The 24,991-nt window shown below is 45.4% G+C and overlaps 1 protein-coding gene across 3 annotated transcripts in view; it reads right to left on the bottom strand.

Annotated features, from left to right (window-relative positions):
- Positions 1–24,573, bottom strand: part of MXD4 (MAX dimerization protein 4) — a 39,754-nt gene extending 15,181 nt beyond the window's left edge. Inside the window, exons 1-3 of one of the 3 annotated variants that reach the window (XM_037386440.1) lie at positions 24,393–24,573; positions 23,648–23,816; positions 14,161–14,190 (exon numbers count right to left, since the gene is read on the bottom strand). In XM_037386440.1, coding sequence (XP_037242337.1) covers positions 14,161–14,190; positions 23,648–23,816; positions 24,393–24,456 — 263 coding nt within the window. In that variant the 5' untranslated portion in view covers positions 24,457–24,573. The remainder of the gene's footprint in view (positions 1–14,160; positions 14,191–23,647; positions 23,817–24,392) is intronic. The other 2 variants (XM_037386451.1, XM_037386445.1) reach the window with 2 other exon arrangements.
- Between the last annotated feature and the right edge of the window lie 418 nt (positions 24,574–24,991).

Raw genomic sequence — 24,991 nt, 5'->3', positions numbered from 1 at the left:
ACTAACAGGCAGATAAAGCTATGAGTGCCTAATTGCAGTGATTGTTGTTAGTGAATTAAACGCAACAGCCCTACAATCAGTGCAAACAGCCTGCTTTATTTATTTTAGAATTAACTAGGAGTTTCATCCTCTATATGTATTTTCAGTGTGAATATTTTTGTAGATCTGTTTGGCTAAACTGAAACCAGCCAGAAAGCTTTAGCAGCCAGGGAGCTAGCTGGTAGTCTTGGTGTACCTCTGAAGTATGCAAACACAAGATACCAACTGCCTGCGAAGGCAACGGCTGCAAGTGTATCTTACCATCACTAGCTTTCAAAGAGCCAGTGCTGCTATGAACTTAGTCATCTGCAACTTTTCATGGGAATACTGCTCAGAAATATCCTGGTGCTGGTCCTAATGCTAAAGTAAGACAGAGGAAAACCTCTGCTTCCTGTTACACAGCTTACCATTTCAATGTTCTGTGCATTTTATCACTCTGAAAAATATTTCTCTATTTCACTACATATTAACGCACACTGAAGCCAGCATTCACAATGCATTTTATTTACTTTCACTTAGTACCACTTCAGCCCACTTGCTGAGTCAAGACTTCACACTTTACCTTTTTACTTTCCAAAAGTTGCGTCCTGCTCACATTTTAAAACATATGCATGAAACCAGAACTTATTCCTACATGTTCAGTAAACATAAGTGCCACAAATGTATGCATTTTTGGCCAGCTTTAGCTCTTGGCAGCAGCGTGCAGAAAGCCAGCTGGGATGCAAGCTGCAGACAGGTCTTCACCTGGCTCGTCTGTGAGAGGGAAGCTGCTGACTCTCAGAGAGGATGCCTGGCAGACCTTGCTGCCCACGTTGCCCTCTTTCCCTCTCCCTCATTTCTCCATCACTCCAGTAGCTCCCTGCTGAGTGCGATCACAGCTGTTTGTCCTAAATTACCAGCTCTGGGCTACATCAATGTCTCTTCATCTCTCATAATGACTACAAGCCAACTCTGATGCTCCTCGTACTCCAGTTCCCACTGGAGGGTGAGCTGTGGTGGTCCATTTACTGCTGTAAGCCAGGGGCAGCAAAGACAGGCAAATGACAGCAACTCCTGAGGCTCGCTTTGGGGTAGAACGACCCTGTAAAGCGACTCAGAGAACACCAGCACAGAGAGACCTGACCAGAGCCTCAGCGGCTGGTGGCTGGCCAGACTGCCCACGTGCTGTCCCTTCAGGCATGTATCTGACAGCAGAAGCAGGCAGGCTGATGAGGGTCCTAGAGTAACATTTGACACTGGCCAGCAGAAGAAACAAAATCCCTATGGCACAGTTAGTGGCTGTTGCCTTATTGTTCCTTGACCTTCACCCACTCAGGTTCTCCTCCTGCCACAGAGAGTGAGCACGAGCCGTCAAGAGTGGCACACGAGGTGTGACACAGGTGTCCCCACAGCCACTGCCACCCCACCACATGCTCATCCATGTGCCTTAAGCTGCCTGCAGACCAACCCAGCAAGACGACTAAACCACAATACAGGGCTCTGTTTCCAACCAGTTTTTTCCTTCGTGGGCTCGTGGCAGGCACGCAGAGGAGCGCTCACGCAAGGCAATGCACAGGCAGGACCGTGTCAGCGAGGACTCTGGGGCAGGTGGGACACCACCAGCTCTGACTGGTACCTGTTTTAACTGCTGGGGAACATAGCCTCTGGCTCCACAGTATTAAGAGCTGCAGGACCCATGTGACCACCCTCATCCCCTCTCATTTTTTTCTAGACTTCTCCCTGCAGCCAGGCTTGCCCTCACTGCTTTCCCCAGCCTTCAGCCATCCCACCATCTTAAGCTGCTCTTATTTGAAGAGCAGCCACAAAAGGTTTAACAGTCCTTCATCGTCTCGAGTCTTGCCCATAAGTAACAGCAACACGCAGAAATTTGAGATGTGCTTCACAGGAAACATCAATAGGAATTTACAAGCTGTACAGGGATTCCCAGAAGCATCACAAGCAAACATAATGGCAGCTGGATACCATTTGTCTTTCCTGGATGGTGACCATCTCAAATTTACATGTATAGGATCCTCCATTCTTTGGCCAGAGGCAATAAAATCTCTAACTTTGCAAAAATCTGAGGCAACAGAAACCAAACATTATGGAAACAGCTGCAGTACATTTTTCCCATTGTATGGATTTCTTTTCTCCTGCACAAAAAAAAAAGAAATTCCAACCTATATTTTAGCATTTCAGCCTTTAGGTTCTGCTCATCTATAAAGAACATTTTTCTGTATTTTAAATCTTCAAAGCTAATGTCAGATAAATACGAACAATTCTTACACCTACAGAAAAAGATTTTCTGTTTCAGGTGTCTTCTGTTTTTAGGCCTGTTATCTACTGATTGTCTTTTAACCTCTCAAATACTTTTAAGCAATAGCAAGAGAGGTACCACCTACTATCCCAAGCTCAGCATCACACAGTACCTACCCAACACAGGCACATGAACAACAATGCCTTGTGGGGAAACACACAAATGATGGAAATACCATTGCACACACTTGAAAACAGCATCCGCAAAAAAATAATCAGCCATGCTTTTAATAAACTTATTTAATACTTCTTTCATCCAGCCTTCCACCCATTTGTTTCGCATGTTAAAACGCACATATTGCTACTTAGCAGTCCTCCTAAATTAGACCTTTCAAACCCATCTGTCTTACTGGCATTCAAGTTTCTTAGATTACACTGCAGGGAGACTTAAAATTTTAAGTTTGTCTGTTACCTCCAAATAGTGTCAGACCCAATTAGATAAGAAAAGTGTCATTGCAAGATCATGCTGTTACAGTATCAAGCAGTTTTAATTCCCACTTGAAGTTACATGGATGTACACACTACTTCCACACGCTCCCCACTGAAACCCCAAGAATGAGTGCGGTAACACTTTGGTCCTCGCTGGCGGTGGACCACCGCAAAGCAAATTTACACAACAAATCCAAACCCACAACATCCGTCCGCAATTCTGCAATAGGTGTGTTTTTATTCGCCACCTTTCATGGTGCTCTTTCAAATAATTTGTCGAGGACTGTAGAGTGTAGGTCTAAGAGAACTGCATTTATTTAAACAAGAAAAAGCTGGGTAACAACAGGTTTGCACTGGGTTTACACATAGACAGGAACAGGATGGTGACTATAATTTTCCACAAATCAACTGCTCACCAGAAGGTGGATGAAGAGGATGCGGTCGGTCTCCCCCACAAGCGGCTCCCGGGAGCATACATGTCCCTCTCCCGTGGTGCTTAAGGCACAAGGTGCAGCGCAGCTCTGCACACGCAAGCTACACATTTATCGACTGACAACACCCCAGAGCAAGTCGCTGCTTACAAATCAACTCATGGCTTGAAACCGGCTTTAATTATCAGACTGTTTCCCCACATCAAAATGCTATGCAAGAACATCGTGTCTCAGGACAGCTGCCAACAGGAAGGATCTTTAAAAAAAAAAAAGGAGGGGTGGGGGTGGGTGAGGGGGGGTGAGACTACAATGCTTAGAGAAGGCTAGAGATGTTGAGCTGTAGCAAAGCACTAAGTGAAGGGAGCACAGTACAAGACCTAGTGAGCTTTTTCTGCCTAATTTTAAACCTCCCTATAGACCTAGTTATTTTATACATATGTCAAACAAAGGGAGAAATGTGTTCAAGATTTTATTTGTTTTTTCACCACTGTACAATGCCAAATTAAAGGAGAAGCAAGTCAAGCTGAATTATTCTAGCTAAATTAAAAACATGCATTGCCATCACACACTGAATGTGAGGCCTTGGGACAGCAGACAGCTGGAATTAAGCAGCCTTTTCCTGCAAAAAGTTAAATGAAGAGTGTGAGGCATTAACATCTGCAGTACTGGATACCTGAGACTGGTTTCATTCGCTGTTGTACCTCTATATCCAAATGCCAAGTAAATATGAAGCATCCAATTTAACTAGCCTGACAAATGCTGAGGGACTCCACATTCCCACATGCACGAGACACTAGAACAGCAGCAATTCACACCACAGTTCTACAACCTCATCAGAATTAATGCAACTGTATCTCCAGTTCAGCGCTTCAACAATCACTTTCATATTCTCAGAAGTAGGAAGTTTTAAGCTCTGACTGGGAAATTAAGTATCGGAAGGGGCTGTTCAGTGCTATGTCTTACTTGCAGTTTTGCTTTTGCTAGTACTTCCTCAGCACCTGTACCTACCAAGCTTCGTGGCCATCTTAAGAGGGAGTAGCTAATGGTGGCAGCTTGAGCAAGCACAAAGTTAAGTTAATTGGCTTTTTAGGGGAAGGAGGTGGTGGGTGTTACTGTCTTTTACCACTGTAGATACTTGAGATGTCCTCCAATGACACAGCTGGGGGGTCCTGGGACAACAGCAGTGCCAGTTCCAGCCAACCAAAGGCTGGTTCAGATCCCAAGTGGAACACCAAAGGGAAAGAATAAAAGAAATCACCCTGAAGTAATTAAGGATACACATCCCCAAATGCCTTGCTGTACGTCTCCAACTCCATCACTGAAACCTTGTAATTAGAGGTGGATATAAAAGACAGGATGAGGTGTATATATAAACAAGTTCAGGGGAAGGATTAAATGCACTGACTGTAATTAAAGATGGTCTTTTCCAAGGCTATAATGGGTACTCTTACTTTCATATGAATTAAAAGCTGAACAGCACTTACGTAATATTTCCCCCTCAAACAGTGACAAAATTTGGCATCACGGGACCATGGAGAGTTGCAGCTGTCTGACAGTCCTGCCTCAAAGTTTAGATTTAGCTTGCCACAGCACAGATAGTGCCTTGTTTATAATTTAATTTCCGTCCTATTTCCCTTTCCATTGAAGAGTACAAAGCTGGTTGTCTCTGCGCCAGACAGGGTGCAGTCGAGCAGAACCTGAAAATGATCCATTTTGGGAGGGTAGAGGTATGGAACAGCTTTTCAAAATTCTCCCCTCTTTCCTCCTTCTTTCTTCCCACAAAACTCAGCCCAGATTTCTTAAGTGTAGCATCCTGAGGTTATGTGGCAATAGAAGGAAGAGCCACAAGCTTGGGCCCACTTGCTCTGTGAGTATGTAAAGCCAGGCAGTGGGAACCAAGACACCTGACAGTCTATTTCAAATACCTGTTAGACCCAGTAACTGCTTCTAGCCAAACACACACAACAAGCTCCCAAATTTCCCTAGCAGAAATTATTTGCTCCACCCATGCTGTTCATTTCAGCAGTCAACGTAACAGTGCTTACCAACTGGGATTAAGTCAGCTTTCTTGGGGGAATTACAGGGTTTGCTACCTTTATGTTTTGTAAATACCAGCTAATGTGGTAAGACACATGAATGTCTGTGCAGCCGGTATTTGCGAACACTGATGTTAGTCCTAACTTCAACAGGAGCTGCTGAGTTCTGGCAGCGATTACATGCCAGGCAGGCCACTTACTTAGCACCTTGTACCTTCACTTAGTTACCTGAATTAAAATTTCAATGAAAGAAAAGCAGATCAATTTGTTAGGCATTAATCCCAAGGTGGCAGTTAGGAGAAGATGACTTGCAAGTAGCTCTCCAACCTTTTAGAGATGCTTTACCACGTTCAGATGTAGTCTTTGTTCCTCAAATCTTCTCCTCCTTGCTATAAGGTAGAATCCAACATAGACTTTCTTAATGTAGGGCATGTAGTTATTAGTTTTCAAGTTAGGAGCACTGCAACAGATGACCTCATATACATACATTCAAGCCCACACCTCTTTTGTGTTGGCTATGCCAACCTCCACATACTACACAATTAGTTACGCTAATTTGTATTTTTAAAAAAATTGCGTAACATAAACTAGAATTAAAAATACTAGCCACTTGGTGTCCTCTGACAAGTCCTGTCACTCTGCTCTGTTCTAGCAGGATGGTACATAATGCAGTATACACGTTTCAGTATCCATTCCAAAACACAGCACCCTATGGAAGTCCCAAGTCAACCCTCTCCTTCCAAATATCAGGGCGGTGGGCAGCGGCTATCTTAGCCATTCTTGTGAATTGCACAGTTCTTTAGGACAAGAAAAGTCAGTTTTAACTGGATCACATGCATGGAGTTTTCATTTGCAGTTTATTTATTTGGGGTTTTTTTGTGTTGTTTTTTTTTTTCTTCTCAAAAAAGGCCCAAATTAAACTGCTGTGAAGGAACAGCATTATGGTTTTTCACATTTATGATCCACTAGCTAAAAAAGTTCATGCTCAGTACAGTTTCTGGAACCTTAACTGCATCCTCTGTAGCTGTCCGGATGGGGTGTGGGGTTCAGCTTGCAAGCAGGCATGTGGAACTTGTACTGAAACCCCCTGAGCGGGATGCAGAATTGTGCCCACAGCCTGCCACATGCTAAACCACCATGGGTACCGAGGGGAAAAAACAGATTAAACATTACTTGACCTGCAGAGGAATTCTGTGTAGTAAATCTAAGCACAAGTGTCCGTTGACAGAGACCACGAGGGGAAAGCAGCATGAGCTGTAACAGGAAAGTACACATTGTTCCATCCAGAAAGAGACCTTTTGAATTTGGGATCAGGCCACGGTATATCCAATACTCAAATGGGGTTAGCAGCCCACAGAAAGCAGCGCTGAAAATAGAACTAGAGATGCCAATACAGCATGAAGGCAGGGAGAGGAGGAAGACAGAAAAAGCCATCTCCTCCAGCCTAAGTTGATCCCTTAGTGTCTACTCCAACCAGGGACACTGGGTCATTTTGTGCTCATGACACACGTGGGAGAAAATAATCCTGCCTCCTGCAGATGGTTCTATGATTTGTGGGAATCCTGAGTGCAGAGCCAACCTTGCCTTGAACAGCTGGAGCTGCATTGCTGGCTTTCAGGTGCATTTGCCACCTCTTCAAACCATGGCAGGTACCACTTCTGTATACCCAGTTTCCGTCTGTGGGCTTCCACAGGCTTGACTGGTTGGGATTCAGCCAAGGATTCCCCTTGTGTTACATAAAACTCATTGCATAGGCCAACTTCTTAAAAGCCCATTAGCTGCCTAAATACCTTTAAAAAACCAAAAAAATCAAGTTCCAGCTCACTTGCCTAAATGTAGCTAAGCAAGCTTAAAAGGAAAACATCATTTTTTTTCAATACCTAATTCAACAAATCTTTTCCTCCTCTGATCAAGACAGCTGTCACCATCAGGCATCCCTTCCACTATTTGCAGCAAATTAGCCTCTAGCTGTTGTCTATACAGTCTGAAAATACCTGGAAGCCCATCTATCTGCATTTTGTATAAGACCAGCCCACTCTACCACAGCAGGTAAGAACTGGCCAGGTCAATTAGCAGATGCTGAGAACATAAACCACCTTTCACATAGTCCATTAGAGGCCGACACACAATGAACTTTTGTTTGGAGAGAGGGATGAACAAATTCAAGTGGAAAAAACGCATGCGCTTGGTTTCTCACCCATCTGCTTTCTGCTGCCTGTTTGGCTGGCCAGGAAGCACACGGCTTTCTGGAGCCCAGACCCAGGACTGCACTTAAGACTCCACAGTTCAAAGCCGACTTCAGCAGGAAAAAGGACATTAAAATCTAGTTGAAGACTGTATTTCAGTCCATTTTTCATTGCCAAATAAAAGCTTTGTCCTAAGCACAAGGATGTGTACATCTCTGACACCGGGAAAATAACTTCCCCAGCAGATTAACTTCCAAGCTTCGTCTGCTTAATCTATCCCTCCTTTCCGAACCAGCAGTCTAGGTGGGAAGACACTTCTGTTGGGAGTGCATCGTAAGGTGAGCTGCTGTGTGCACTGCAAAGACAGCAGTTCAGTGCATGGGCATTTATAGCAGCTATTGCAGCATGTAATACAGGACAAGCCACAGGTCTGGTCACTTGCTGACTGCCTAGAGGTGGGGAAAAGGTGAGGAAAGAATAGCATTTCAGCACAAATTTTTAAACCTAATTACTTTAATTCCACGGGTTCATTAGACTCAGAAACATAGGACATATCAACAAAAGCACAGGACTAAATTTTCAGTTCTATGGGTCCAGTTCTTTACAGACTTTGCTAAAGAAGCTCCACAAAAAAACCCAACCTTACTACACCAATTTAAGAAACAAATGCCACCATATACTTTGCTTCTTTGTCAGAAACCTGAGGTTAAATTTCAGGCAAAAGGGGGTTTGTCTTGAGACTCAGCCTTGCACTGGCCAAGGCAACACCGTTTGCCTGACCACTACAGGTGGCACCCTCAAAGAGGCAGTCATAGCTAGCGGGGCGGAGCAGACGCCTAAACCACGGTGCCTGTCGGTTCATAAATGGCAAGTCAGACTCTTAAAGACATCACCTTGCTTAAGCAGTGCAAAGGTGTGTTTATTGCAATTCACTGGAATTGCAATAAACCACATCAATCAGATGGTATAAAAAGTTCCTTACTTGACGGGAAAACCAGAAGAAACAGACATAATATGGCAGTTAAATTCCGCTAGTAAGACGAGGTGGTTCCCATCACTAATGCAGGAGTCACTTTATGTGGACGGTTGATGTATAATCTGGACAAGTCCTGGAAATGACAGCAGTTTTTATAGACCCATTATAACAAGGAGATCTGTACCAAGTCAGTAAGACCCATCCAGCGCAGCACTCTCCAGACAACAGCAGCCAAAACTGGATGCTTAGGAGAAACATTAAACTGCCCAAGAAGTGAACTGTACTGCTCTGTACTGTAAATTAATACCATCACTCAAAGAAGCAATCCCACCCTCTCCCTGTGCTGGCATTAGGGTATGCCTGTGACAGTGAGCTGGGTCAGGAAAATGAACTGGCTGCAGAAGCAAGCCTCTCCCTCCCCGCCCTCCTGCACCTGCAGGAAGCAGGACCCGGCGGCAGCGGCGTGCAACCAGGCTGGGTTAGACTTGTGATGGAAGCGCAGCAGCGAGACACATACTGGGTGATCCTTCCCTGGAAGTCTATTACCTCCAGCACCAGTTGGTGTTTCCTCGGCTACAGGCGGCACCGTAGCCATTTAACGTGATGGATCAATGCAGTGTATCTTTATGCTGCATAGCAGTACTAACCACAATGGTAATTTGCGATTTTGAAAAGGCAGCCCATAATAAAAATAAACATTAAGCATTGTTTTGGTATGCTGTTATTTCAATGACCTTTCAGTTCTGTTTCAAAACTTCCAAGTTTATCAGCAACTGGCAATTACATGCTTTTCATTAACCCTGCAATTTGCTAACATGAAGAGCCACAGAGAGAATTTCAAGACATCCATCTATGCAGTCTCTCACAGCTTATATAAACTTTAAACTGCAAGTAACTCTGGTGGGTGAAATTGATGTACCACTGAATGTAACTGTGCTCCTGGCATCTGCACCACCTTCATGAGAAAACTTGACTATTAGAACTTCACTTCAGAGGCACCTACTCTACTTACCAGCTAATGTTGTAAGTCATAATACTCCCATCAAAACATACCTTTTTTCTCATCAAATCCTACATTTATGTACAGATATCTACTTTATACACATGATGATGTAATGTAGCAATCTTCTTCTGGCAAGATTTTAGGTTTAAGGAGGACTACACAAAGCACTACCCAAACCTCAGGACAGCATTACTTTCTGCATGCACAGCAACACTTTCAGTCCCTCCCTGATCAGTGCTCTAAACAATGCATATGTTAGGCTCATTTGGGAAGAAGGAAAGGTTTGGGTTTTTTCTAAAAGGTTTTGCAAGTCACGGTGTCATGTATTCCCCATCGTGGTCTTGCACTGAAAATTCAGGGCTGTCCCACTCAACTGATCCAGGCCATCCCCACAGCAGTCGGCTTGCTGCAATACCAACTGGTGAGCCCTGAGTAAGCCGCAACTGCTCCCTGTCCCACCCAATACCCAGTGACTGAGCTAAACACTTGGGCACTGCTTCTTGGAGCAACTTCCATAGGAAAGCAGGGAAATGCCCCTAGAGCACACCTCTCCCAACAGCAACACCTGGCTTTTACCTCCACCTGGCTCAGCTCGCCAACTTTTGTCAAACCTACGACTGGGGACTTTGGATGAGATCTGTCAATTCCCCCAAGCAGGAGAACACCTGCAAGTCAGATGCTGCAGTGCTGAGCACTACCATGCTCCATATCACCAGCCCATCCTGCCTGAAGACATTCAAGAGCTTCCTCATTCTAATTATACTCCCACTGCTTGCCAGGAGTTTACTATTCTGTGGAATGCAGGCAGGAGAACTTTTACCACTGCTGATCTGCCCCTTCCCCCCTCTTGATGAAAAAAAACCAGGAAAGCCCCACAAAGAATAATACAAATGGTTTGACAGAGGCAGAAGATAACTGTCCATCTAGATCAAGCTGTAACATGGTCACCCAGCCAAGGCAGCTGGTTCAGCTCACGTGGTGCCAGTTCAGGGACAGCAGCACGTGGCTTGCCGATTTGGAGGGATGCTTTTATTAATTTCCTCGCTAATTCTTAAAAGCTATTCTTTAAATTCAGTAAGTTTCACAAGCTATTTTCAAAGGCTTTGCCACAGAAAGGACAAGATCTTGAACTCCTCCTGCAGCAGAGCTCCACACGACCAGGCAGGAGCGAAATGACTTTGCTACCGAAGGAGCCCTGACAGGTCGGTGCCAGCATCCCTCGTCAAGGCTCCATCTGCTTCCGACAAGGAAGGATGGACCAAGGCAGGGAGGTGCCACTTCCTCCCACAGTCCTGTGCATGCTGGGGGGACAAGTCCACACATGAATAGCAGAGGGCAGATAACTCACTGCCTTCACAGAGTAGTATGAAGATCTCAGTACAATCTTCATGGGGTATATACCTTGTTTTTTACATTGTAATGCAGAACTAGTATAAATTGATGCAAATAAATTAGATTATGCTTTTTAAGAAGCTTGAGTGTCCTTTTAAGAAGCTGGAGTGTCTCATGGATTCTTGGGGTTCTTTACACTATGGAAGTTGAATTCCTCTGTACAGCTGTCAGGTTAGGTTGATTTAAAAAATGCCTTGCAAAAAGTCATGACTACCAATGTACTCGCTATTTACATTGCTCTCTGAAAGCCTACTGATGTTAACGGTCTGGCTGGATATAATAACAAAAAAATATATACGTGAATATGCATGTATATATTTGCCATTATAAACTACTTACATCCGAGCGCCATTCTGACTGACCTGTCTGCAATTAAAATACCTTCTAAAACCTTATCAGCCCTTAGGATAGATTTCCTGCCTTCCTACTTTTTATTTAGGTGGTTTCTTGTTTCATGGTTCTGATATGCAAAGCTTAATTACACAGGACCAAAACAGGACTGCTTGTTAGAGGGATGAGTCCTTACAGAGTTTCACTACAATGAACACACATTGAAGTTCTGAGCAGGGTATTTTAGGGAGACTTAAAGCAAAGGAAAAGGAATTTTATGTCTGAATTGCTGACAAACATTTTACCATAATTGTAGTCTGAATTCTATCATGTAACGAGAGTTTTTGTTGGAATTATGTCTCTGCTTCCATTTGTCCTCCTCTGAGCATCCTCTCAAGAGCATACAGAAAAGAGACCCAGCAGTAGAAAATGCAAATTGAAGTAGTGGTGCCAAACGGCCAAGTCTGCACACACAGTGAGATCAGCCACTGCCATTCTCACTGACGTCAGAACCAGAGATAAAACCTCTTTACGTGCAACACCAATGCAGAACCTGAAAAGCACTGTGTACCAGCACACAGCTACCGTGGCTTTCTGGTTAGTGGCAGCTCTGGCCACTCTCACCCAGCACACAAAGGCCCTGTAAATGAGGAAGCCATTTCCCTGCCCTTCAGCGCTCAGTCCAGCCCACAGACACCACGTGAGGGACCGGGCAAGAAGAACGATATGAGCAGCCATCTCCTCTCTTCCTCCTCGACAGGCTCCTGTGAGATAACCAAGTTGTGTCTCAGCCAGAAGCATCATGGCAGTGGTGAGTCAAAGGCGTGGTCCTGGAAAGGATACACCTCCAAAATCAACATCCAGTGCTTCACAGCCGGCAGGGCAGGCCTTCGCCAGGGTAAGAGGACAGGCTCTGCTGCAAGTACCAGATGCTACAGAGACACACTACGGCTGTGAATCTTCCATTAAACTCTGCAAGAGGCTCGATGGGATTTTAATGCAATCTTAGGAAAACAGAGTGAAACAGTATGATTGGTATTATCAGCTCATACACCCACAAAGCTGGAGGAGGAGGCTGTTAAAAAAAAATTACAATTACAAAAGTCCTTTGCACCAATACATTAGGTAGCTAGAATTGTACACACCTCATCAGCTTTTGTGAACACCCATTTGCACATACAAGGATCTTGCACTAATTCACAGGTTCCCACCAGGAATAACAGAAATGTGGCTTCAAGTATAGTCTAAGTGTAGGAGGTACAACAAGCAGCAGCAGTTAGAAATATTAGCTGTATAATCACAAGACATACCTTGCAGTTCACCTATTTTGACTTTGAGATGGCAGAGAAAGAAAAAGTAGCAAGGCAAATGCTATATGGTCCAGCTACTACAAAGATACAACACAGAACTGAAAGTAAGAACAGACTGAACAACTAATAGATCCTTCTTCTGCCCCTGCATCTGCTGTGAATGCTGCTGTACCTCATTTACTGTGGTGCTTGAACCTTTTAAGGCAGAGCAGAGGGAAGAAGAGGCAACTCCATGCTCATGTTACAAAAACAACTGGAAGAAAAAAAAATGGGGAATATGCAGTTTGGATGACAAGTCAGTAATGATGGAGCAATGGAACAGAGTATCTAGAAAGAGGATGGAAAAAAATGAGAGTGAGAAAGAACACAGTTGGGGCTAAAGACGTTTTTTTTTTTACTTTTAAAGAAGTGTGACCAAAGGACAGAATTTTGCATGAAGTTATTTTCCTGAAGACTCTGTCAGCAGAACTTCTGCCAGCTGATTTCAGTGCCTTAGCCAACGTACTGCATTCTGCAGGCCAGGCCTGTGTTTGTGAGCTTGAGCCTTCCCCAGTTCCTCTCATCTCTAGGATGACCACGTGGCTATTAGGCAGAGCAATAGTTTACTCATATTACAATTAAACTACAGGAAAGCATGTAGGCATGCAAGGGAAGTGATGGTCTAGCTGCTACGTAACTGTGGCCACAGAACAACACAGAACCCCCACCCCCACCCCACCCCACCGTTAGTCCAATCTTGTTGTGCCATCAGTCACGTTTCATGTATTTAGAAGCATGCAAATAGGTTTAGGTTATATTCACACATACACCCCTTGCTTTCTCTGGATGCATGAAACCCAAAAGACCACAAGCTACATGAAAAAGAACAAAAAACTACCCGAAAGAGTTTATCCTGCTGCCTGAACGATAAATGAAAGGCAGCCCTCCCGCAGTGAGGGTGCCACAGCGCTGCTCAGCTGGGGAACCAACAGTCAGTGTGAAGACGGGCACCTTTCGCACTCAGCGGCTCTCTCTGTGCACCTTCAGAGCCATGTGCCCCAGGAGACTTCCTACAGCTAAAAAGCCCACCTGCAAACAAACTCTGAGAAGATACAATAGCTAGTAAACACTGCCTCCAAAACTGTGCAAACATGAGTTCTTTAAAAATCAGATCTTCAGGGTCTAATGAATGTCCTTGGTTACTTTTCACAGCACTGGATACACAGAACCAGAGCTGCAGCTCAGGAGCTGGTCGTTTCTAGCTCACACACAGCTCTCCGGACACGTACCAGCAAGATGCAGACGGAGGGGAAAAAGGTATCTATAGGTACTTAAATGCATGATGACAATGAACTGCACTTTAGGCATGCTTAAAAAATCCCATAGAATAACCCTGTGTGACATATAGCTCCCCAAAATCATCCACCTTAATCACAAAATACTTTAACTGTACTTACAGCATTTAACACGTCTAGCAAACAGTTGCTGCAATCAGATTCTTTATTAGTAACAGTATGGTTAACCAGTTACAGCATTAATGAGTCCAAAGCTAATTATCAGAGGTGTTTCAAAAACAGCATACCAAACAATAGAAAACAAGTCAAATAATATTATACATATTAGAGTTGATAAACGCCCCCACTTAATAAACTATTCAGTGCAGAATCAAAACAATTTCAACAAAATATTCTTCAATAAGCACTATAATTCTGTCAGCCATACATCTTTTGATTTGCTTTTTTCTGAAGACTTACCTATGTTTTTCTAGTTCGTTGTGTGATGACCTATTAAAAAGAGAAAAGAAATATTAGAGAAAAGCATAAATAAACCAACATTTAGAATATTTTAAACCCAACACCTGCATAAGTTGCAAAAGAGCTCTCTGAATCATGTATTTATAAGGATTATAAAACAGCTTTACTGTTGAATTGGTTCACTTCTACATCCCTTAGTTACTTCAAGGTATCAACTTAATTTCCATGAGTAAACCATGAGTTTGGGGGGTGTAATTATAATAAATTTGCATTTATTAGCGTTCAGTAGATTCAGAGACAGAATTGGACATAAAAACTGAGCAGGTTAGTAATAAAAACAGCCCACAAGATTTTTATCTGTGAAGAAAAATTATGAGGGGGCAGAAAGTGTTAGAAGATCTAAAAAGAAGTCTAAAGGTAAGAATAAAAAGCACCCAAAAAGCCAGCTTTCAAGCCCACGAAGAAGCAGAAAGAAAAATCAGCAGCTAACCACTGCGGTTGCTGTTGCATCTTAATGGCAAAAAAGAGGAATCCCCCTAATTCTTCTGAGTCTAAAAACAGAAAAAATAAATATTAAAAAAAAAATCACAGTCCCTGAACTGACCACATCAGTATGCTATTCTCTCCAGTCTACTAGGATTCGAGGTATTTTTCTTCCCCTCAACTGATGCCTCAGGCTTTTTGCCATTAGAAGGCAGCCCTAACTTCTCGGAGGATTATTTTTTTTAATTGATTCAGCTGGAAATATTGATTTTATTTATTTATACAGCTCAGATAAAAAACATTCCTAAAATGAAGTTATTGCTGCCATTTCAAAACCAGCAACTTCCTGGACTTTCAGTTTTGTCCCACTGAAAACACGTCCAGCCCGTAAGGATCAAAAGATACAAAGGCAGTGGCAGGTTTTACGGCTGGCAGATTATGTCAAAGCAGTTCTACAACATGCTGCAACCCCTGCTCACATCCGGGCACGATGTGCTGACCAGGACAGCTTTGTGGAGGTACAGGTGCAGAGTCTGTTGAGTGAGCAGACATCACACGGTGAGAAAGGCTTCCACAAATGCACAACCTGCCTGGTGGCAAGCTGCTCTGCCTCTGCCACACATGCGCATGCAGCTGCACGCTGCTGCAGCATACCTAGGTGTTGATGATGAAAGCATCTCTCCAGCCATAGAGAGGGCAAAAAGAAAGCAAAGCTCCATGCAAAGAAATATCCAATGAACAAACCCGCAAGCAATTTATTACAGGACAATGCAGCTCCAGATCCCACAAGGAATTAAGCAAACTGCCCCTCTGTAGGTAGAGGAAAACTCAGATGCTTACAAGGTTCAGCACTGATGCTAATCCACTTTCACTGGAAAGCATCCCAGCATTGTTACCTAGACATCAACTATGTCCAGCATTACCTGGTATCTTTTTCTGAAGAGCCTATGAATTCTTTATTTTTTAAAAAAAATGTTAAATCTAAGTAAGCCACAATCAGGTAAGGTATGTATTCCTACAGTGCCATGTAAGTGCTCCTGACCAATGCAGCAACACTGGAAGTGTTTTACACATATTCTGTGCTACATAGATAGGTCAGGGTGGGCTGGGTTTGCTGTGATTTACTGCCTTTGCCATTTGACCATAATTAGGAGATACTGTTTTTATTTTCTACTCCTACACACACAGAAAGAGATCAAACTTCTTCTCCATGAACATTTATCCACACCGACGTTCATAAAAAGGGACAAACACTATGCCAAATTCGCCAACATTTACAAAAACACACACAAAAAGTAAGTTCAGGAGGGAAAGATTCTCCGTAAACACGCCCAACAGGCCTGTCAAAGGCAAAGACACTGTTTGCAGGGCACTCCAGGAGAGAAACACAAGCTGGTCTAGATTCATCCCTACGGCATGGCCTCCCTGACGTTTTTAGCAAGTATACCCAAAGATGAACATGATCGCTGCAACTGGCCGGTTCCGAGCTGCCTGCTGCAGCAGAGCTCATGCGTGGTGACCACTGCACCAGCAGAAGTACTGGTCAAGAAATTCAGCCTGCACAGAGTATTTTGCTGGGTTAAGAGAGGATGCAGTGTGTAGAAGGACATCCTTCTGCATGCAGCACACCTAGGAGGCACCTCTGGTTCATGAAGGGTGACCCTGGTGTTGGCCTGGGATATGTCCTGCCAGACCAGCTCTGGAGGGGCACAGATGCCTGCCCCGGTTATGCCAGCTACCAAATGCAGCAGGGGTAAACGTGTGCCTCTTTGCAGAGCTCTTAGGGACACAAAAGCCTCATCGACACCTGCAGTATGCAAACACTGGCACCCGCCACACATTTCAGGAGATGCGGGGACACTGACTAACGTCTCAACTATCAAGCCCTATCCAGGAACCAAAACCGAGAATTTTGACATTTACCTGACAGTTGCTCCATCTACAAAGCAAGTTAAATACCCCACTACAAGCATGATGCTAGGTTAGGTTTTTTGCTGGGTTTGTTTTCAGAAGAGATTAACCTCTCTCCATTGTTTATTCTTTCCTTCACTGTCTACAGCACAGTATATTGCAAGAATATCCATCCCCTTCTGCTCTTCATGCAATCTAAAGTGAGGAAAAAACCCTGTAAGAACTGGCCTACACACAAACCAGTATCCCAAGCACTACTTCTGTTTCAAAATGGACTCTTTTATTACTTCAGTAAGAGAGAAGATGTAGGCCAAGACTAAGAAGATATATGGATGTATATATTTATATAAAAAAGATGTACAACAGTTGTTTTCAGACAAATAGTCTGTGGAGCCCTTCAAAAGCTGCAAGAGAAGGAAGACTTCTGGTGTTTAGCTTAAGTTCACTATATTGGGTTCTGTATCAAGCAAAATGTGGGGGGTTTGGGGGTAGCAGTGATGAAGGAAAGGTGTCAATAAAAAGGTTCAGATAAAAATAAAGGTAAAAAAGGCAACAACAAAAAACCATGAGCAAAATCATAGATTCAGGAAGAGATCAGGAACGCTGCTGCTTAGACCACATTGTTGACCTGAGACAGCCCTAATACCCATTTAGCAAAGGCTGAGAAGTTCACCGGCTATGAAGTAGCAGTTAAATTTTCCTTGTGAATACATTGTCAAAAGAACATTTGAAAGAAGGGGGAGGAGCCAAGCAAATGCAGACGTTGGCTTGCAAACTGTGGCACTTCCAACAGCATATCCCCAGAGCTGTACCGGTCCACCACCCTCACTCCCCTAAACAAGAATTCTAGCTATTGGATTTGAGCATTTGGTTGATGCAACATTCAGCAGACACACCTAAGCAATTAGGACAGGTGCTAATTGAGATAATAAGACTAACACAGAAAAGACAAGCCCCTCAAAGTCCACTTTCTACCAGTTAATGGGTGAGCCAGCAGGAACTGCGCACAGGTGTACGGGGTTGAGATTTCACTGTATGCATGGTGCACGGCCCGTTCCATTATTAAGACACCTTCCCCAACTCCTCCATCTGTTTGCCCCACCAGGCGGTGCATCTCATCAGCAGGAAACCCGCACAGCTCCTGACAAAAGCACGGACATAAGACAACTCAGATGCTGCTGAAATTTCTTCCTCGATGCTAACAGGAGCCAGGTCTGGACCATGAGTCCCCAGTACACTACCAGCTGCCGAGCGCTACAGGGAGCAAAGCAGGCTAGTCAACGAAGTGCTTACAACAGTGGCAAGCACTCTGCCCACGGCAGGGCTTTCTGGTGCAGGCAGGGCCAGCAGGGTACTGTACAACCCATGTGCAGAGGACACAACTCCACCTCAGGTTGTATGTCACTTGGAGGGCCACGTGCGAACTACGCTGCCTGCACTTCAACTTTTGTCCAGGCTGGAAGAGTAAGAACAAACAGAGCAAGAAGTTTTACAAGGTGCTACACGTTAAGTGCCTGCATCCAGTTCCCACTCCCAAGTGTGCTGGTATGTAAGAGCATGCAACTGATACACCTGCAGCCTTGTCTGGATGCGACTGCTATGCAGCTTTTTGCTGGAAGGATCACGATTCACTTCCAGGGAATTCCCTGTCGACATATATAACCTGCCGTGGGATGCACCTGAAAATATTACAGCCTACCACCCAAATCACCAGAGATGAGGGGTCGTGCAACACTAAACCTGAGCATAAGGACACATCCTGCCCAGTATTCCCTGCTCCTGGGCCACTGGGGTATTTTCCATTTGTTTTAAACCAGACGCACCACTTACAGCCTGTCAAAGAAAGAGCCTGTATGGAATTAATCCATTAGAAATTATTTTTGCATTCTCCTCGCAGCAAAATTTAACCGGCCCTGCAGATTCATATGGGATCTGGGAACCAGGCATACTGGCACAGCCTCGATGCAAAGCTCTGGCTCCAGCACCTCATTCAAGTTTGCACTGCCACACGTTTGCAGTAGTGAGGTCCAAACACAATTCTATTACGGTGGCAGTTTGTTTTCCTCAGTTGCACGAGCACTGCAATTCCCAGGCATCGCAGACTTACTGCAGTTCCTCAGGGGTGACAGACCAGTTGGTGAGATCTATTCTATCAGGACTAAAATGCATCAGTTTTAAAAACAAGTGCAGTGATATCAGTTGCTGTCCCTCTGCCATCAGCTTTAGGAAAGCGAACTGAAAGGAATCTTACCAAATTCAGAAAGCCAGGCAAAAAAGCAGAGGAGCCATGTCTGTACAGTCTGGCTTGCAGGGCTTTAATCTCGGCCTCCCACCAAAACCCAACACAACAACAACAACAGAAACCCAAAATAAAAAAGGAAAAACCAAATAAAAATCAAACTCTGATCCCTAAGCTCCTTTGTGTGCGCACAGAATAACATCTGCAGAGAGCAAGGGGCTCACTCTGAGGGTCACAGGTTGACCCTCACCATGAGCCAACATCAATAGAGTAATTCAGACATTAAGTTCTGTTTTCATTTGAAACATCAAATGCAGCTTTCATCTTTTTCTAGATATAACCCTTCACCAGAACACAGTACAAAGTACAAGCCTATTTATATATCACATGAGCAAAAATATTAATTAATAGATACAGAAGATATATTTATAAACTGGAATTTATTTTGCTCCCCCTCCTTCAACAAACCAGCTCTAAATTAACAGCCCAAACACACTGCACCACCGAGGTCCAATTCCTTTCTCTGCAAGTAAATTTAACCGTGACCTCAGTAGACTGGTATCTCACACTGAGATTTTAGTTTTCATTTTACTGTATTTCTGACCCTGTTGTGGCACAGCGGCTGCCTGAGCTCCTCCGTGCACGGGTGGACATGAACCTCACTCCCACACACAGCTCAAGCCACCCCACCTGGGGAGTGTCATCACAGGCAGGGCAGAAGCAAGCCCAGTTATCTGCAGGCTAGCATGGTTTTCTGTCAAAGTGCCTTGCCTTGTGTGCAGACGTCACCAAATTTCAGATCTGCATCGTATTCCTCCCCGGCACATCGCACACACATTACCTATCCATTTCCTTGGATCAAACTTAGGGTAAATTTAGGGGGACTTCTGAATACTTGTTATTAACATCTCCAAGGCACAACTGCACTAAATCCAGCTGTTTGTTTTATGCCTTTTCTTTAATTCCAACTACACAGTAACAAGAATTACTAGACTGCATGGCACTGCTTTAGCAACTACAGCCAGTGCTCTGTGAACAGATGTTTACCACACTGTGGTCAAGTACCTGGAATGTATTTGTGTAACAATATGTGACCTAGGCTTACCTCCCCCCTAATTACAATATTGTGCCTTTCTCCAATCTCCCGTCCTCTTTGCAAAACAAGAATCCAGCTGCATTTGCTGGAGGATTTTGGTCCAAACTACTGGAAGGGAACAAGTCTGAATCTCAGCCGAGGACATGGTACGAATGGCAAACCAGAAAGAGAAAACAAAGCAGTTCGGTTTGTGTGTGGTTTGTTTTGGGAAAAGGCACATCACAGGGAACTGAATGAGAAGAAACCCCATAAAATCAAGTAATTGCAATGTAGAAGTGAAAAAGAAATGGCTCAAAATCATGTCTGATTGCTACCAATAATCCCGAGAAAACTGTTTAGCAACAAACTGCTAATGACCACTTCCAATTTTGATCCAAAGCTATCACTGGACAAAGCAAAAATGTTAAATTCCTGTGGTGGAGAGTAGTCTTACAGATTTTTGTTAATTAAATGCAATTCTGCTGGTCTTTTCCCTGCATGAACCCAAAATTACTTCTCAATCACAGTCGGAAGGACATCAAGCTTTTAGCCCAGACCTGAGCATCCTGTCCAAAGGGCAGGCAGCCTTCCTTCCCCTTCTTCTCCTGCTGGTCTGGGCCTCGCCAGCCCTCAACGAGAGGATGGAGGTCTCAAGATAAAACGTCTTACGTGAACACCACCACCACCCCCTCAGCAGAGGAAGGAGGTGTCCATCAGCGCCCTTGCTGAACAACAGGGCAGTTGTAACCCATCCCTGCCCGGTCCCCCAGGCTGTGGTCAGCACACCTGTACCACACAGGGGATGCTCTTCCTTCCCCTCAGGCAGGCAACATGGGGGAGAAAACGCAGAACAAAGAAGAAGGGTACAGCACACCAGGTTTCCTCACATCTGACAGCTTTTCTCCTCCTCCCCTCTTTTCTGATTTTCCAGGAATGAGGAGGAAGATGTTTTTCATGCTTTTATATATGTATAGCTCACAAAGCATGAAAAAAAAATAAAATACATACATATATCTTTTAATCTGATCAGATGCTGCAAGCAGCAGGATACAAAAATACATAATGAAAACAACAAAGCCCCTGCAGTTTTGAAACGTGCGATTACCTGCTCCTTTCCTACCCTTCCAATCTTAAGTATATATTTTTAGATGTAAAAAACCCCAATGCAATAATGAGGCATAAAATATAGACATGTACGCAACTGTGCCTGCCTGCATCCAATGCTCCAAACCCAGCATGTCTGGAACGTGGTTAAAGTGGAACGATACAAACACTTTGCCCAGTGGTTCGCATCACCCACGACGACTCCAGATCCTCTGAACTTTGGCCAGTCGTCTCCCTCTGTTAATCTTTGAGTTGCTTAGAAGATTTAACTGTATTACCAAAAATTCAGACTCTAGTCTGGTGCTCTGGCCCTATAGCCTCAGCAAGCTCCAAAGAATAATAAACCAGTGATGCCAGTGTACCTCCTGCATTTTAGGCTGAAGTTCAAATCTAAGGATAATTTCTCCCCCCTCAAATCTAAGCTCACTGGCAAACCTGAGCAGCGATTGCCAGACGTGGGTACAGGGGTGCCCACACAACCCTGCTGCCATACCTCCGTCCCTGAAATAACAGGGTGCTGCATTAAAGCAATGCGCCTGTTTGCCACACCAGTGAGCCAGCCCAGTGTCTGTGCTCAACCAGGCAAACCACCGTCCCCGGTGGTGGCCACACTTGAAACCATTTCTTGACAAGCATTATTCAGTCTTGTAACAGAAATGACCCATCCCTCATCTAATCACTGCAGCTAGAAGAATAGAAAGTGTAAGTAAACACACACATTGCATACCGCAGGATGGCATTTTTGAAGGCTGCCACTGTTACAGAGGGAGAATCAGAGTGAAGGACTGAACAGGTAAATATAAATCTATGGTCAAAAAAAAAAGCAGGAAAGTAACTGCAAGTAGACATGTATGCCTCAGCTTTCATAATGCTAGCAAATCTGTAAGCAGAAATCTTTTAATTCTGCTGTATTTGATAGATTACAAATCCTCTCCTAAAAACTCCAGAAAGCAGCTTACGGTTCAGACAAGTAACTATTTTGCAGCGGATGACAAGAGACCTAAGAACAGAAACGATGGAATAATAGCTCTGTAAGTAACACAGATTTCTTGAATGCAAGAAGACAGAAAAGAAAAAATCTGCACAATTCAAGGAGCAGTTTACAGCTGGAAATCCTAGGAGACCTGCTTCGGTTAACTGTGTATTTTCTTTAAAGGCAGCGAGCATACTTTGTAAGAATATAATTAAAAATCTTCAGGAGCAAAGTGTCTCAGGAAACAAGACACGCCTCCCGTTCCTGATGACTTTCTTTTTTAAAATGAACTGACGTCTCCTCTATGCTCCAACATGAGACAAAGAATTCATCTACAAGAAATGTAGTACTGCAATTAATACCCCCAAAAATGGTTGCCTTGCTTGGAGCAGGGGCATAGGGGAACAATTCGCTCCCCCTCAGTTAATCTTCCAAGACACACTGCTCGGCCACGGTAGGCGCGAGCAGGGCACTCACCAGTTTGTGTTTTTCTCAAGGAGGCAGCTCGTCAGCTTTTGATTTCAGTTTGCACCTCCGGTGCCCCACGAGCAGCTGCTGGCTGCCTGCCCCACAGCTCCCCAGAGCCAGCAGACCCAGCTGCCTGCTGCCATGCGGGATGCCCGCTGGAGGAGTGGAAGCGGAGCGGGCCTGCTGAGACTCCCTGCTCGTTTGGAAAACAAGTCACGTGCGAACCGAGTTCATTTTAGGCTATTCTACAGGAGCCACCATCCAGCACAACTGTGCAAAGCGGAGCCTGTGCTGGGGAGAGCATTGCCACCCCAGGGCAAAGCAGGCCCAGCTGGGCACGGTCCTCGGTCCCCTCCGGAGCAGCCCTGGAAGAGCAAAGCAGAGCAGGCACAGCACCAGACTGGAGGAGCTCCCAGGCAGGGGCCGGCACTGTCCCTGTAAGACAGCCTCCTGCACGTACACAGCCGCTGCCCGAGCAGCAAACAAAGCTGCAGAGAGCCTGCGCACAGCAGCCCTCCGCTCATGCCATCGCAGCACAGGTAGCGGCTGTGGGGAAAACAACAAAACCACCACTACTGTGACAAACAGGCAGACGATAATCGCGATAAATAACAACCGAGTCATGCACTTTGACGGATCCGCATGCGGCAGGCGGGTGGGCAGGCTGGAGACCCGGCGGTGCAGCAGAAGCCCTGGCGAGGTCAAGTTCACTCCAGCACCTTCTCACTCAATACCTACATAAGTTCTAGTGCGCGGGTGGCTCTCCCCCCACCACCCTGCACACACTCCCCTTCCGAGAGCCCGGCACCACGCTGCAACCGGAGGCTGCATCTGCTCCGGCTGCGATGGGGGAGGCGGTCGGTTCGCTGCCTGTGGTTTATAAATAAATGCCAGGGGGGGAAATTAGTGCCATGCAAAGAGAAGTCTGGGTGGCGATTATGGTGTTAAGATCTGCACTAGAAGCCGCTGCCGGTGAGCGTGGAGCAGAAGGAGCGATGAGGGCGGATGGTTTAGAAGTGCAGTGAGTACTAAGGAGATGGTGTACGCGTGGCAGTGTTTATATGAGAGATCAAAACAGAGCCAAGCCCATCCAGGGAAAAAATGGCGACTACCGGGATGGGGGAAACTAAGACACTGGATTAGTTATTATTTTTAATAAATGTATGCACTGCACATAAGCTAGACACATCGGAAAAGCTGCCGATTCATTCTGAAAAAGCGGTGCGTCTATTACCTGTTATTCTGGGATTTTCTGGCCATGGTGCCTGCCTTTGTTTTCTTTCTGGAATAGTCACTATCGAAGGGTAACACTGATGCATAGCCATGTTCTGCTTCTAGGGACAAAGTCAGCATTAGTGGCAATATATTTTTTCCATGCATTTTTTTCCTCCTTTGCAGGAACACTAGGGTAAAGAACAGAATTTTTTCCGGTTGATTTGTTTGGATTTTATTCTGGCATCTCTTAAAGAAGCGAGACAAAAAAAAGTAAATAATAGAACAACTCGGTAAACCAAAAAAAGAAAAAAAATGCCGAAATTAGGAGGATTATCGGAGTGCACATTAAAAACGAGGCGGATCATGCAAACCCTTGTCACGCTGCGCGGGGGGGAGGGGAGCACTGCCATACAATTAACGACTGCCACACACAGAAAAGTGTGAGGGATCCTGAGCGCTGCCGCACACGCACCAGCCCCATCCAGAGCTTCACCAAAAAAAATAACCCTTTTTTTTTTAAAAAAAAAAAAAACCAAGAAAAATTAAAAGCCAAGAGAAGAGCACTGTTCCTCCCCCAGCGCGGTGCCTCTGGCGAAGCCCGGGCCAGTCCCGCGGCGCCCGGGCAGGTGAGGGCCCGGGGCTGGTCCCCCGGCCCGGGGCTGGTTCCCCCGGCCCGGGCCGCCCGCCGCTGACACACAACAAAGGCCAAGAGCGGCTGGGAGCGCCTGCGGGTGAGTGACTGACTGCCCGCCTGCGCCCAGTACCTCGGTCTCTTCTCTCCAAGTACTCGGCCGCTTCCAGGAGAATTAACAGAGAGTTCAATTCCATGGCTGCCTGTGCTGTGCCGTGCCGTGCCGCGCCGTGCCCAGAGCCCCCCGTTGCCCCGCGTCGCGCACCGCGCCGAGTTCACGCGCGGGGGACTTCCAAGCCCCCGGTTATAAGGCACTTCGCTCAACCTACATTTGACACACAGGCGACGGGCAGCCCTCGCCACCAATAGGAAATGTCGATTAGGCGCGGGGGCAGGACGAAGGGAAGCAGCCGGGCCAACCGGCAGCCAGACCGCCCCCCCTTTTCCTCTGGCTGGGGCAGGGAATGTTGACAGATCCCCATCTCGACCTCCGATTGGCTGGCCACTATAGTAACAATTTAGAAGCCGAAGCTTAGCAACAGCACGTGGTGGCCCGGCCCCCGCGCTCGCTGAGTGGCCGGCTCCTTGCATCTTAAGCAGGTAGAGGCCATCGATTGGTGCGCGGAATGCCATGCAAATGAGGACCGGGAAGGAGCCAATGGGGTCGGACGCGCGTGCCGTGAGGCGGGAGGCGAGGAGGCAGGGAGGGGGAGCCAATGGGCGGGCGCAGGC

This window comes from Falco rusticolus, chromosome 1 (assembly GCF_015220075.1).
Source record: "Falco rusticolus isolate bFalRus1 chromosome 1, bFalRus1.pri, whole genome shotgun sequence".
Taxonomy (NCBI): Eukaryota; Metazoa; Chordata; class Aves; order Falconiformes; family Falconidae; genus Falco; species Falco rusticolus.
The sequence above is the reverse complement of the archived record's forward strand: the minus strand, read 5'-3'. Positions and strand labels throughout refer to the sequence as shown.